The 16,085-nt window shown below is 38.8% G+C and overlaps 1 protein-coding gene across 1 annotated transcript in view; it reads left to right on the top strand.

The window, feature by feature from the left end:
* Window positions 1-6,678: 6,678 nt before the first annotated feature.
* The window catches only part of LOC149300591 (nuclear receptor ROR-beta-like), a 31,103-nt gene continuing 21,696 nt past the window's right edge, over window positions 6,679-16,085 (top strand). Inside the window, exons 1-2 of the mRNA XM_089485063.1 lie at window positions 6,679-6,718; window positions 11,642-11,727. Of these exons, the coding sequence (XP_089341189.1) occupies window positions 6,679-6,718; window positions 11,642-11,727 (126 nt within the window). The remainder of the gene's footprint in view (window positions 6,719-11,641; window positions 11,728-16,085) is intronic.

The raw sequence follows: 16,085 nt of genomic DNA, 5'->3' as shown, positions 1-16,085 counted from the left end.
AGTGTTATCAGCAGGAGGTAGCATATATTGTGAATGCCTCTTTGCTATTCTGAGAATTCTACCAGTTTTGGGACATAGAGGTCCCCTGTGTTGTCATCAAAACTGCTTGCCATTTTGTTAGAATCTGTCTTTCGTGTTTTGTTTTGTCTCTCTGTTTGAAGGAGAACGTTACTCAAAATAGCTTGGACAAAAATCAATATATTTGAAACATTCTGAAATGAACTGTTGAAAGATACTTGTTTTGACTTAAACAGATATAACGTTGACATCTTTTTTATGAATTTTGCATTTAGCAAAAAAGTAAGCTGGCGATAAATAAGTATTCTAATGGAAATACTATACCACAGTTTTCTCAGGTATTGTAGATAGGTCATATGTGACAATGTAAGAGTGCTACCAACATTAACACATGAACCTCATGGGGGGAATGGGTTAGACTCCAGATATGAAAGTTAAAATTTCAAATACAAACATTGTATCCTTATTTTAGTAGCCACAAAGCAATCAAGACTGTTGTATTTTATTCTGTAAAAAAGACAGTAAATTTATAGGAGAAATTAGTGTTTTATAAGCGAGTACCATTAGTAACAGCTCATTTTTTCCCGTAGTAATGTGTTTTAAAACAGCCTTTGTGTAAATTGCAGGTGGGAATAATTCTTTTTTTAGAATTGTTATGCTTCACTATGATAACCCTTAATCGGTTGTTGGAGTATCTGGATCATAGTGAGCCCCCAATAAAGAGTTCTTCAAACTCACAAGATAACTGCCAGGAACTGGGTCCATACAGACTGTAATGACCCAGAGCGCCCAAAGTTTGTGTTCAGGAGTTATTGCGCAGTAGCGGAGTTGGACAGGGCCTGGTGCAGGGTGACTACACTCCCCCGGGTAGGCATCTAGGGTTGTGCGGCCACATACCCGGGCCCTGACATAGCAGCTGATGTAGTCCAGAACAAAGCAAAACTTGGAGATATCCTGCAGACACCCTGGAGCAGGCTTGAGACATAGCAGTAGAATCATGTGCAGGATGCTGCAGGCTGGGAGTAGGGAAGCTAAGCAGAGTACAGGAGAAACATAGCAAGCAAGGGGGACAGAGCAAGGAGCAAGGGACAGGGAGACCGAGCAAGAAATATAACCGGACAAGACATACATCATACAGGGTGCAACAGGTAACAAGACAGGGAATACTCAAGATCCGACATAAACAGGACAGGACACCACTCTACCGGGGCTTCAGAACAGGAACCCCCTCTACCAGGGTTACAGGTTACATCACAAACTGACACACATAAATACAGGAACTAGCCCAGGACTACAAGATAACAATTGGAGATTCCATCACATCTTATGGCCATAGTATGCTTAGCCCACCACTAAGCCAAAGTACTCCAATATTCGGTGGGTCCTAACTGTAAACCCTGCGTACGGAAGTACTAATAAACTGAACACTGAATCTGTACATAAAACCAAGAAGGACATACCTATAGACTGCTGACTGAGACAAACAGATCACACGGGTGGGGCACATCTTATAAAGGAAACAGAGCTGAAGCAAAGAGCAAGACTGGAATCAAGGAATCAGAGGTTCAGGACAGAACATACGGAAATCCAGAAATGGACCACAGCAAGACAGGGAAACAAAAGGCATGCAGCTCCGCAGCCTGGATGGGGCCTGACAATAATGTTTGTTTAGCCAATATACTTTGTACATAGAGGCAGTAAATTACTGGTTAACACCCCGTATGGGAGCTCATCTGCTAATAGATAGTAGGGGGACATTCACCCTTCGGAAGCCATGTATCATAGTGTCCCACACTGGCTATCCTTTTCTTTATCCAGATCAACATTAGCAAGAACATTGTGTTTCAGAGCAGTTCTTTGCTAAGTCTGGAGATGAAATGGTTATCCATCGTGCTTCAATGACTTATTTATAGTGACTTTCCATTTTTGTTAACAACTTCACATATTGAAGTATGCTTCCCACCAAATCCATCTTCTTCACTCTTCTTTGGTGAGAGTGCTCAGTGTTTAAAATATATATGAAGCCTGTACAGTTCTTTTCACTTCAGTTTCCCTATCTGGTTCCTGCTAACAGCAGGCACCATAAATTATTAACAAACTACTCGAATGCTTTATTTGATTTTTTTCTTAATTTATCCTATGAACAAGCAATGAAAAAATCATTGAGCTTATCAAAAATGAAAAGCATTGGATACAGGTTTTTTTTTATCAGTATGTTATTTTACATTTTCAATTATTTACATGAATATTTTATTTCTAGTATAATGCAATGGGACCAAAACACCTCTGGTCTTTTTTTAAATTAGGTAAGTGCCCCAAACTGTTGCTTGGTGGTCCAGGGATTGCATTCAGGGCAGCATGCATTAGTTTCATGTGAATAATATGGATGACGTTCTTTATGAATACTGCTGGAGTCTTCTAAAGCACATTTTATATGTAATATACCATGTATTCTATAGAAAAGCAAGAACCAGTGTGTCTACAAAGGGAATAAAAATAGAAGGTCTACGATTTTAAAGGTTTACCCACCTCTCCCACCGCATTATTTGGCCATGATTGGCCCTGAATAAATAGTAAAATACCGATATTCACATTCCTTAGGCTCAGTGGAATCATGTGACATCATTCCCCTACACAATATACAAGGAATGGTGTGATTGCATTGCACATGCAAAGTTGGTAGCAGTCCCAAATAACCATGGCACACGACATCATTTACCAGGTATACCGACCCCAATTCACAAACAAGTGATTTTCATTTTGGAATACAGTATATTATTTCAAATATTACAATAGATCAAGAGATGGTAGGCTCCAGTTTTTAATGGAGTGCAATTTACAAGATTCATGAGACCCCAAGAAGAAGGATGTCCTCTATGTAAACTTCAATACACAAATGAGCATTAGGCATTGTTTTATATATATGTGTGTGAAAGCTAACATTTGTTTTAGCAACTGCTTGCTATTTAAAACAGAGTTAGCTCCTTTATTTCATTTGTAGTTGTAAAAAGCTTCATTTTGTTTCAGAAAAAAAACACTTAATTCCCTTGCCCTTTATTGTACTTGGTTCAGAACATTGTAATATTACTTCGAGAATTGAGGCACAATCACTTTTTAGGTCATTATTTTGGTACTTCAATAAATCATTGTTTTACTTTAACTGCCCTTGTTATTTTGAGAATCTCATATTTTACTTAGTGCAGCCTCCTTGACCCTGTATATGAGTCACAGTTAAATCTGGTGGTACATATTATAGCAATTAACGCTTCCTTACACAGTTGGCCTGCCAAGGCCACCTTTGCATTGCAACCTAGAATTTAATACTTTAATTGTAATGAAAAATGCCTTCTGTGATGAACTGAGAACATACAGTTTTACATTATCTTACATTTACTTTATCCAGAATAACATGAACAACAAACTATTTCAAACCAATTTCATTCAAAAAATAATTATTAACTTGGTTGAATTAATTACTTCATTCCAGAAATATCCCCCAGCACCACAACATCCTTCCTATAATTCAGTATACTCTAGTATTTCGGAACTATTGTTCTAAAGGGAATTTATCTTGTGATATAGTAATTCTAGTAGAAAGTGATATTGCCACCACATTAACATATGGAATGTTCCACGTAGTAGAAACATTCTGTTGGTTGCTGTGATGGTAAGACCACTATTCAGTTATTGAGGGATCTACATGATCTACAGGAAGCAGAATCGCATTAAGGCTTAATCTTTAGAACAATGCAAATATATATAACAAAATGGTATGTAGACATAAACCAATACATTGTTTTCCTTTAGATAACATACTGTACATCACAGACCTTACCGGAATAGCCACCTTGTGACACTAGCCTCATGAGGAGGCAAAGTGGGATTTGCAATGAGTTGTAGAACAGACCTCCATTATTTTTTACCTCTTTAGGCTTGCTACCTAGGACAGTGGGACAGTGCCTGAAAATTGTGACTGTCCCATGCAATTCTTGTGTTGAAGTCAGGGCAGGACTGGGGATCTCCAAGCATCCCATGCAATTTAAGGCCAGTGCTGCCATACGACATATATGGTCAGGGGAGGGCTGGCAGCCTAAGGCCAGGGGGGCAAGTCAAGTCAAGTGGCCCATTGTGCCACCGAATCAGCCCATCTTTTCCTGATTTTCTAACGCATATTGATTCTAAAAATACAAATATGATTCAAATGTGGTTTAACATAAGTAAATTTAATAGCAACAAAGGATAGTAAAAAAAACGTAAAACCTAATGTCCCCCTGATGCTCAGCCAGGTAAATGTCCCCCATGATTCTGGCTGAGAATTATGGGACATATAGTACACAGCAGCAGGGAAAGTGTTTTTAAGGCTAATATGAGTACCCTAGCAGGATCAAGTGGGCCCATACACTCTCAAATAATAATTCCTTGGAAGAGCTGATTGGGGACAGAGCTGACATATGGGAGCTGAATGTGGACAGTAATGACATGGGGGGCTGAATGGGGACAGAGGTGACACTGGAGAGCTGAATGGGGACAGTAATGACACGGGGGGCTGAATGGGGACAGAGGTGACACTGGGGAGCTGAATGGGGACAGTAATGACACGGGGGGCTGAATGGGGACAGAGGTGACACTGGGGAGCTGAATGGGGACAGTAATGACACGGGGGGCTGAATGGGGACAGAGGTGACACTGGAGAGCTGAATGGGGACAGTAATGACACGGGGAGCTGAATGGGGACAGAGGTGACACTGGAGAGCTGAATGGGGACAGTAATGACATGGGGGGCTGAAAGGGGACAGAGGTGACACTGGGAGGGGCTGATTGGGGACAGAGGTGACACTGGGGAGCTGAATGGGGACAGAGGTGACACTGGAGAGCTGAATGGGGACAGTAATGACATGGGAGGCTGAATGGGGACAGAGGTGACAGTGGGGAGCTGAATGGGGATAGTAATGACACTGGGAGGGGCTGATTGTGGACAGAGGTGACACCGGGAGGGTATGATTGGGGACACAGGTAACACTGGGGAGCTGAATGTGGACAGCAATGACATGGGGGTTCTGAATGCAGACAAAGGTGACACTGGGAGGGTCTGATTGGGGACAGAGGTGATACTAGAGAGCTGAATAGGGACAGCAATGACATGGGGGGGCTGAAAGGGGACAGAGGTGACACTGGGAGGGGTTGATTGGGGACAGAGGTGACACTGGTTGGGGCTGATGGGGACAGCAATGACATGGGGAGCTGAAAGGGGACAGAGGTGACACTGGGAGGGGCTGATTGGTGACGGAGGTGACACTACCGTTTTTTTTGTTTTTTTTTAACGAATACAATAAAATAATATATAATTTGTACAAATATAGATTGGTTTAATAACCTTGTACATCTTCCACTTCTTCGTGTAGACCTCCGTTCCCTGGTAGCTGCAGACTGCCGTTTTCTACGTACTGACATCCGGTGCTCCAGCAGTCTGAGTGCGAGAGGGCAGAGCTTTCACACCTCACGCTGCAACCATCACTATGCGGCCAATCTAATCTAAACGGCCGATGCGTGCTGCTGATGCCGCCGGCCGGAGCTTCTTTAATACTTTTTTTCTTTAAAAAAAAAAAAAATTAAAGTAGCGCCGGCCAGCGGCATCAGCAGCACGCATCGGCCGTTTAGATTAGATTGGCCGCATAGTGACGGGAGCAGCGTGAGGGGTGAAAGCTCTGTGCGAGGGGGCGGAGCTTTCAACCCTCACGCTGGCATTGCTCCCATCACTAGGCGGCCGTCGCACACGGCCGCTGGGTGTTGATGCTGCTGGCCGGCGCTGCTTTAATACCTTTTTTTAAATTTAATATGGCAAGCCGGATCGGCTTGCCATAGTAAGTAAAAGAAAGTATTATAGTAGCGCTGGCCGCCAGCATCAGCACCCAGCGGCCGTTTAGATTAGATTTCGGGCGGCCTGGGGGGCAATTGCCCCCCTGCCCCCCCGGCCCAGCCCGCCCCTGTATATGGTAGATACATGATTCCACACGTTATGTTTTTATACTCTTGCAGCATTCAGCCGCCCATATCCAGCCACTGTCTTTCCAATGTAAGACCCAATCTGCCACTTGAGTGGCAGTACTAGTAAGTAGCTAGCCCTGACGACCACTGGCCCACCAGGCATTTGCCAGGTATGCCAGATAGCCAGTCCAGACTTGGTTGTAGTAAAGGATACCACACCATTATGTTTTATGTTAAAATATAGCATACATCTGTATTGACAACTTTTATGCGTAGAGTATAGGAATTCTGTAGTAAACATTATATTTTATTCAACACAGATACATTTATATTATAATTAATTACTTGCTGCAATCAATAGTTTGATTAAGTTTATGTCCTGATTGTATTTAATGTAATAATTATTCTATTGCCACTGGTGCTATATTTTTTCTATTAAAATATGTTTTCAAGGGGAAAGAAAACAAAGTAAAGCATAATTTCTTTACGAATAAACATCTACCAGAATTGTCAGTCGTTCTTACGTAAGGCAGTAGTGTAGTCTATGCCTTTAACATCTCTCATTTAATCTTATTAATGCAGTCTTCCAGACTCCTTATAGAAAAAGCCTTGTAAGCTCTAAGTAGACTGAATGGTTAAGGGAATATATTTACCATTCTGGCTTTTATAAGCACTATGTGTGAGAGCCAACTTAGAATGAAATCGGATGTGATCGGTGAGTTAGCTTGCTTTTTTTTTCATCTGCCTGCTCTATTTATATTTCACAATGTGCTATATACAGTAGGCTCTTTTGCAGATCACATATAATATCCACGCCTGTGATTAACTTTGTTACCCTGGTTAATTTGGCGGAGAATCCTTCTAATTATGTTTTGTATTTAGGTAACATTTATTCTGAAATTACTTAAGAGGTATTGCATTCAAAAAGCTAGCAATTTTTCTCCTGATGGATGCAATGGGACCACAGAATTATTACATATTAGCTGCATTTAATATGAGTTTATAATTTTGAACATTTAACATTGTATTAAGTAACTCTGTATATTGTAATGTAGTGGATGGAGTGAATTATCTCTTTGAAGAAATATTATTCATTTGATCATTTTATAAGAATAATTTTTTATATTTATTTGGGAGCCTGCATTATAGTTTTTTCTGTTTTCATGTTTTGTGGTTTTAATAGTGGAAAAGTTGTAATAATATTAAGGTTCTACTTTAGTTCTTGGTAAAGTACATATTGGCAGTCTGTTGGCTTTAAGCCTTGGCTTGCTTTTCTATTGTAAATGTTTATTCATTAAATAGTTTATTGATGGGGTAAGTTGAAACATTTACTCGTATAAATGTAATTATGTATTGTGAAATCAACAATGTCAAATGATTCAACTCGCCTACAGCTTACTCTGTTATTAATAATCCTCATAGCCAATGGGTCTTTTTTTCTATTTTTTGGGAACAACAACCTTAACGCTCAACATGTATCCCAAATGAAAAAGAATGTGTGTGTGACTGGTTATCATGGGAGCTGTGGTTTGATACCTGGAGAGTAGCTTGTTTTCTTCCATTGTGTATCAAAGGGGTTAACTTGTTTACATTCTGATCTGCTGAGAAACTCTTGATGTAATAGTCACTTGAGCTGGACTGACCAGAGACCTTGCTGTGTCAAAGGTCAGTAGCATCATATGATTTATTTACAGTTAAGGATATCCAGCTAGAATGGGCAGGCAGAAGTAGGCATTTCATTACAACTCAAAACAATTGTATTCTGGTGCTAACATGCATGCAATATAGACACAGAGATACACTGCATTAAAAAAGATTTATATATAATCAGAGAAGCATCATGTATCATTACATCATTTACTACAGGTCAATGGCAGAGAACTTAGGAGTCAAGGTGGGATTTTCAATGGTAAACTTGTACAAGTTTAAGAAAATGGCCAACTCACATATTTACTACAACCAAGCTGGCTGCACACTCAACAAATGCAGATCTCCACTGCACTCAACTGTTGCAGCAAACTTGAAAATGGGAGTTGGAAAAGTCACATATTTATACACACTTCATACTTAATGAATAATAAAACAAATTATTTTTTTTTATCTGTGTGGCTTTCTAAGTTAAAAATATTATTGCGGTAAAAATGATTATTTCTAGGCAGGGTTTCAAAAGAAACAGTCCTGACTTTCTTTATACAACATTTAAAATGTGGTAACTCCTTTTAATTTTGGTTAAAACACCTAGAAGTAAAAATGGTATTTTTACTAATAACAAGACATATCAATATAATAGTACAAAATGACAAATATTGACATTATAATACAAAACTTGGTTATCATCAGGCTTAGCACAGACAGTCCTAGTAATAGATCCATTTACTCGGTGCATGCCAAAAAATAATGGGAAGGGAAGATATATTCCATGAGCAGAATGCGTCACAATGAAGTTAATTTAATGTAGGTAAAACAGGACATCTTGGATAGAGCCATTTGAGACATCAGAAGGGGTCTGGTGTCCTGACTTGGGGGACAGGCATTTTAAAGTTGATAAGAATTCCAAGCCAGGCACCTTGTTTGAGTCAACCCAGCCATAAACATGGCAATATACATGTAGCCCTCATTAACTGCTCTTTTATTTCATGTTTTGCCTCTTCATCTTTGTTATCTTTCTTAGTGAAATAAATCTGATGAGAAAAGTCTATGGGCTTTCATGGTTCATTTAATTTACTTAAACAGAAATTACTCAAACAGCAACATTGCAGATATGTTTGGAGCCCTAAATGTCTAAAGTAGCATCTCTCGGTGTGCGTGTGTGTGTGTGCATCAGTATGTGCATGTGTTATTCCTGTTTTTAGGTGTATTTAAAGAGCTTTGTCATCATTGCTCATACAGCAGCTTATATATACACAGGGTAATGCTGCTGGAGATTACATGCTGAACGCCGGATCTGATGAGCTGGAATATAAAATAGCCTGTGCTGTATAATATTTAGGATTAAACTGGTAATCTCTTTAGGGAAAAGTGTGCAGTATCAGCAGAACAGCCTCACAGCTCTATACAGAAATTCCACCTCACGCATTTCCTGTTTAATCGACATTTAAAATGTCTGGCGTATTATCCTTTTCAACTAAATGCAAGATTTAAACTTAATATGTAAAAATGCCAATTGCTTCAAAAATGTAAACTTTTTTTTAGTGTGTGTTATTTTTTATGGTACTGATTTTTCATGTGGGTCTTACTATTCTGTTTTCAGTAAAAGTGAGCAGCTTTGCATTATTATATTCTTTGCTATGTTCATATTGGCGAAAAAAGATAATATAAAATTTTACATTTTCTCTAGAGATCATTGTAAGGATCATGCTTAGTCAAGGCTTGTACTTCCCCTGAGTAGTGGATTGTTCTTCGGTCCTGTGAGTTTTGAAACATTAGCCCCAAGGTACCATTCTGACCATTCCCCTCCAGGCAATATATGGTGCTTATTACTTACTGCTATTATTATTTATTGTTTTATGTAGCACCATCATATTCTGCAGCGCTGTACAATAGGTAAACAGGACATAACATAACAGTTTGACTTATGAGGTAAGGAGGGTTCTGCTCAAATGAGCTTGCAATCTAGAAGGAGTTAGAGTATAATACACAAGAAGTAAAAGTGCCACTTTTGGACCAGTTACACTACTTAAAATAATAAAATAATTGTCTAAAAGCAGGAGAAAGTGGGTGGATGGAAGGGAGTTAATGGGTAATGTCTCAAAAAAAAACATAGACACAATATTAGACTGTTCCTAGCTAAGCTCTCATAGGACAGATCAATGTAATACATATATATGGCAGATATAGGCACACTTAAAATGATCCCACCAATGATGGGGGAAGCTGCAGCTCCAGAGCTTCAGTGAACCCCATCCCATTTTTCTTACCACTTTTGGCATCTTGAAGCAGGCAATCAGTTGCAAGAAAGCGCCCCCATTCAGATTAATGGGAGCACTTTCTGAGGATAGCACACCAAGTACACCAAGCTTAGATGCTGGGGGAGGAAAAGAAGCAAATGTATAGGGAGGGAGGATTCTGCAGAACGTAAAGTGAATATTGATGGCTGGTGGTTTCCTTTAAATGCCTGTACTATGTTATTTTGATTTTGTACGTGTAACTTATGAAGAAAGTTCCATTATTTAGAAACCAAAGTCCTACTACTATATTGAAAAAAAAATGGGGCTTATTAAATCTTCCAATAACTCGTGTGACACTAAAATTATCAAGGGATACTGTTGCCATGGGGAGGGTACTATAGAAATTGTAAAATCTGCATCAAATTCAAAAGCTTTAGTATTGTAAAAGAGTAAGTGTACATTGAAGGCTGTCTATGGAAATATAAGCCATTTGGCAGGTTTGAAGGAAAAAAAAACAAAACCATTGTAGCCTTTGTCACTTGTTTTGTTTTTTTTTTCTGAAGAGCACTATTGTCATTTGTGTAATTCTCTCAAAAAGACTGGGAAGCTTTATAAATTGTCAGCAGCGGGATTTTTTTTTTCCGACCGACAAAGACAGTCGTGCAACCCTACACGATTAAACAAACACTGTGAAGGAAATGTAAGAGACTTTGACACTCATTAACACTGCAAAAGAAACTTAGTACACAGAGTGTTAGTTACTGTAACTCAAGATGTTTCGAGGAATGCTAGAGCTAAGTTTCACCTCACCTTGTGTGTGCAATTAATAACCGGAGTTTTCGGTTACACACCCCCCTGTTGTCCTGCTTTGACATCGAGGATGAATGCCTTTTATGCAGTGTACTAGTAAGTGTTTTTGAAAAGTTGCAAATTAGCGGCTGAACGCGGGATATTTGATGTGAGATAGAAAACTGTGAAACACACAGGGATACAGTTAGCAACGCCAGATACAATTCCAATCATACTAGAGTGGCTGAGCATGATAGGACTCGTAGTCCACACTAGCATGGCGTTGCCCAAATGTATAAGCCTTATTGTTAAAGCTTGCCTTTTTCTCCGGTTGATCATAACGAGTGTTATAGTGCAGAGTAGTTGGCCTGCCCATGACATACTATTACATTGATCTTGTTCAAATAAAAGACAATGGATCTCGTGTTAGGATGAGGATGATGGGAATTGTAATCCGCAGCAGCTGGTTGATCAAAGGTTACTTTTATTTGAGGTTTTTTCTTTAATCATTTTTTTATTGTTGGCTAAAGATAATATATTTATGTTTGTTTGACATGTATTTGTTACGAGATATGTTGATTGCCACAGCCAGCTAAATGGTGAATTATACAGTGTATCATATTGCCAAGTTTATATCTTTTGAGGTTTTGGGCTTAGCGCAAACAGGGAAATCATAACATCATTAAAATGTTTGCGTTTACTATAAAGGGATTAGTGAAATGTTTGTGAAGGTTCTTACGCATGACAAACATCAGCTTCCGTTATTTTGCTTATGTCGCTAGTTAGTTCGGCAAAGAAGCCTCCATCCCTGATCCTTTTCTTCTCCAAAATACAGAAAAATGACATTTTGCTTCGGTGCAATAACCTGTATCTAATTGTGATGCTCAGGGCAATGACCGAAGATAAGGTTTGCTACATAGAATCTGCATAGTCAGCTAAGCTGTCTCTTGTCTATTTTGCAGCACAAATTGAAGTGATACCATGCAAAATATGTGGAGATAAGTCTTCAGGAATCCACTACGGTGTCATCACTTGCGAAGGCTGCAAGGTAAGTGATTGAAATATTTACATATAAATATAGTGTGAATTTAAATTACCACTTTGGGGCTTTACCCCTTTATGTTCCCCTTCTCTAGCAATGTGCCTGTGTACACCCCTATCTTTTTCCTTCTGTCTATCCCTTTTAAACTTCTCTTTCTCCTCCTGTCCATTTCTTTCCTATGGTCATTTTACTAACGCTGACTCAGTGTTGTAATAATTTCATGAGAAATTAAACCTTTGCGTCAACACAATGCATCCCTTTCTGAAGGGATGTGGAGTGAACCACTGGTTGTGGTTGAATGAAGTAAGAATGGGGGTATTCCTGCTGATGTACACTTCGGAAACAACATGCGGGATTGGAAGCACAACTCTCTGCACTTCAGAGGTGACATTGTGCCATGCCCTTCTTAGCTAGGCTTAGTCAACCTAGTTCTAGATGCGTTCACTTTATGTTCAGTTCTCATCCTCCTCATGTCCTTTTGCCTCCATCCCTCTGTCCTTTTATGTTTAGTTCTCTTCCTCTTTCTCTATAATTTAACTTCCCCTTTCACCCCCCCCTTATCCATTACTATTTTCCCTAAATAACCACCATAACACGTGGCCAGCCCACCTGGCATTAGGATCCTGTACAACTAGGAGAACTTTTAATACAGCTCTTTTCATTACCTTTAGAGAAATCTAGAACTTTAAATTGTATCTGCTTCAGCCCAAACTGTTTATTCATCTGTGTATTTATCGCTGACATCTTTGCATCAGTACCCAGTTGCCTAAATCATGCCATAACTGTGCAGTAAAGGACATAGCCTTTCTTCTTACCCCTCCCAAAACTACATGCTATAGGCTCCTCCAACAGAGCTGCAATAAATATCTCAATAAAAGTCAATGACACACTTTTCAGAAGTAAACTCCTTTTTAATGACAGCACCATAAAGTATTAAAGCTAACAAGCAAATCCTTGTAATTGGCAGAGTGGGAAAAGAAGTAATGCCACTTAAACTGGTGGTGTATTAAAGAACGATCTGTAAAATGGCTTTATAAACAAATAAGAAAAAAAAGTCAAAGGTAGTGTAAACTATTTAATGCTGTTCAAAAGTGGAACTGAAGAAGCAGATATGCTTGAGCATCAGGTTCATTTGAAGCCCACAGTTTTCTTTACTTTTCACAGTTTAAAAGTGTATTATAGACTACGCTGTTTAGATCCTTTACAAACTAACAGCTTTTGGCTATACACCACCCGCGACAATCACTTTCTTTATACACGTGTGTATCTGTGCCATGGGAATTTGAATTATTGTTTTTCCTTTTTTCTTTTTTGTTTACTTTACCACTTATCTCCTCCGTTAGTTCATTATTTTTTTGTGCTAACAAGGACACAATTAGGTGACTTCTTTATAGTCAATGCATACACTACCTTGAGCAATTTATCTCATTGTTACATTCCCTCTCTTATACACTGTATATACACAAGATCATGTTCTGATTATGAAGCTACCTTGTGGATTTAATCTACAGTACGTTATGACTTCCATGACTTCTATATCATGTTAAAAAAGAATAAATATACAGATTTTAGTTAACAGTGCTATAAATAACTAAATACACTAACTCAAATACGAAAAATCATGTATCGAAAGATATTAATTTGCCAAAAGTCATCATATCAACCATTGGAATGATCCAAACAGAAGAAACATTCTAGTGTTTGCTATGCACCAGATTCACCATTTCACAAGCTTTGCGCAATTTACTATTTTTTACATTACCCCCAAACTGTCAAGATTTACATGGTATACTGTTAGGATACTGGTTCCAATGGCTCCAGAATCCCTTGTTTCCTCTACTCTCTAACGACTATTGCTACATAAAGATGAGTGAAGGTGAGAAAAAGATGTGTTCTTTGTTAACATAGAGGTGCTGGGGTATTATTACAATATTTGTGAAAACAGGGGCTATAGAAAATAAAGCACACAATGCCTCTACTTTTTAAAAATTAGGCCAGTTTCTTTTACAGTCCAATTTATTACTCACAAAAAAATGTGGAAGAACATATAATACAAAAAAGAAACAGAGAATATGCCAATAACAATAATAATCTTGGAAATCAGAGCATCTTAAAGCAAATCCATATACCATTTTGATACTGTGGAACACAATGCTCGTGGAATAATTGACAGGCAGATTTTGATCTCAGACACAATTGACTATTTGGTCCTTGTTAAAGTTTGTGATGTTAGGTCATAGTCGCTGTGGACTAAAAATAACAATGCAATCTTTGTAGTCCAAGGTATGACAAGCAAGCATGTCTTGTATTGCCCATTAAAAGAAATCTTTGCTTGTTTATTGTAAACCATTTCAACAATCTATTGTTTTTTTTATGTATTTTTTTATGTATTTGATTTATGTTCTACTAATTAGATCTACAGTATTTCCTACATCAACTTGTCAAAAAAACAATTATGTTTTACAGCTGTTTAAAACTCGATATGTGTATCCTTGATAACAGTTGCTTTTGAAAAATGAGTAGACCAGAAGGGTAAAAACTTTTGTCTGCAATACAATTCTTTTTCTTCTTCCCCCTGTTTCATGTATTTTCAAGGCATTGTGTATTTTGTTTAACCTGAGCTAGGGCATGGCATGGAAAGAAAAGAAGAGATGGGACATTCTGGAGATGTTCTCTTACTGTTACTGTTGTGTTTCTGTTACTGATGTTAAAAGTAATCCATATCACTTTTTTAGTTTAGTGTCTCACATAAAGAGATACAGTTCTGTTTAAGGTATCAAGGGCCAATTGAATAATTGAAGCGTGTTAAAGAAAAACAAGAGTTAGTGCCTTATAGTTTCTGGAAAAAGAAACATGTTTCTGATTGAGGATGCCCTTGATGGGTTTGATGTGTAATGATCAGATTTGAGGGTAGAAGTTTCGGAGTAGAAAAATCAGATTTCTAGAACGCCAACCCAGTACCCAGTACCTAGACACATACATGCCCCCTGCTGCTCTGATTTTATGATTTTTTTGCCACTGTTTAAAGGCTCTGGTATAAATGATAAGTGCAATTCCGCATAATGACACCAGGCGGACTGTAGGAAGCATTTACCGTATTTGCTCGATTATAAGACGAGGTTTTTTCCAGAGCAAATGCTCCGGAAAATACCACTCGTCTTATAATCGAGGTCGTCTTCTAATCAGACCTCTTCCTGCTGGGGCCATGCTGCTTACCGGGCTTTGGTCTTCTAGCAGCAGGAGAACAGGAAGCTAGCAGCGTCCTCACATAACTCTACCTCCCCCCTCCTTCCTCTGGGGGCGGGGCCAGAGAAGTTGCTCGCACAGCCGGGCCCCTGCAGAAGTCTTCGAGTGAGAGATCTGCAGTTCAGGTAAGGGGGTGGGGGAGGGTTTTTGTGATTAATGTGTGAAGTATGTGTGATTAATGGAATGAATGAGTATTTAAATGTTTGTGAATGAGATAGCATGGTTGTGTAAGGGGGGTGGTGGTGGTAGCATGGCATAGGGAGGCTGTAATCCCACTACTATCATCCCATGGTTCCAGCATGTACTGGCTGCCTTGGCTTGATAGGAGTGTGATTGCTGTTAGCAGTAATATATATATATATATATATACCTCCAGAAATGCATTTTAACCCCCTATATGCCACTCAGCCCCATGATATGCCTTTTAACCCCCTATATGCCAGAGTGGCATATAGGGGTATAAGGCATATCATGGGGCAGAGGGGCATATAGGGGGTTAAAAGGCATATCATGGGGCACAGTGGCATATAGGAGGGTATAAGACATTTCTGGAGGCAGAGTGGCATATAGAGGGTTAAAAGGCACATCATGGGACAGAGTGGCAAATAGGGGGGTATAAGGCATTTCTGGGGGCAGAGTGGCAAGCCTGGGGGCAGATGTGCATAACTGGAGGGGGGCAGGTTGTCAAATAAAAGGAAATAAAAAAATATATATTTTTCTCAATCATAGCTTTCATTAAATATGAAAAAATAGTTTACATGAATTAATATTTACTAGTAAAACTTTTCCTATAGGGTAGTCTTATATTCAGGCTTTTTGTTTTTTTCCTAAATTAATATTTTGATTTTGGGGGGTCGTCTTATAATCAGGGTCATCTTATAATCGAGCAAATATGGTATATACTGACTGGATCATTCTATCCTTATTTCATTATCCCTATGTCATTTTAGTGACAATGTGTTTAGTTACAATGAAACAAACATGCAAAAGTTAAACTGAATGCAGACCTTTCCCATATTTTAGTTCCCTTACCATATCCTTAATTTGATATTTAGAAGACAGATGCTTCAGAGGTTGGTATACTTTCAAGAAGCTTTAGTATAAATTGGAAGCCAATT

This window comes from Sceloporus occidentalis, unplaced genomic scaffold, assembly GCF_023333645.1.
Source record: "Sceloporus occidentalis isolate IW3139 unplaced genomic scaffold, rSceOcc1.0.p SCAF_24, whole genome shotgun sequence".
In the NCBI taxonomy this organism is placed as follows: Eukaryota; Metazoa; Chordata; class Lepidosauria; order Squamata; family Phrynosomatidae; genus Sceloporus; species Sceloporus occidentalis.
The sequence above is the reverse complement of the archived record's forward strand: the minus strand, read 5'-3'. Positions and strand labels throughout refer to the sequence as shown.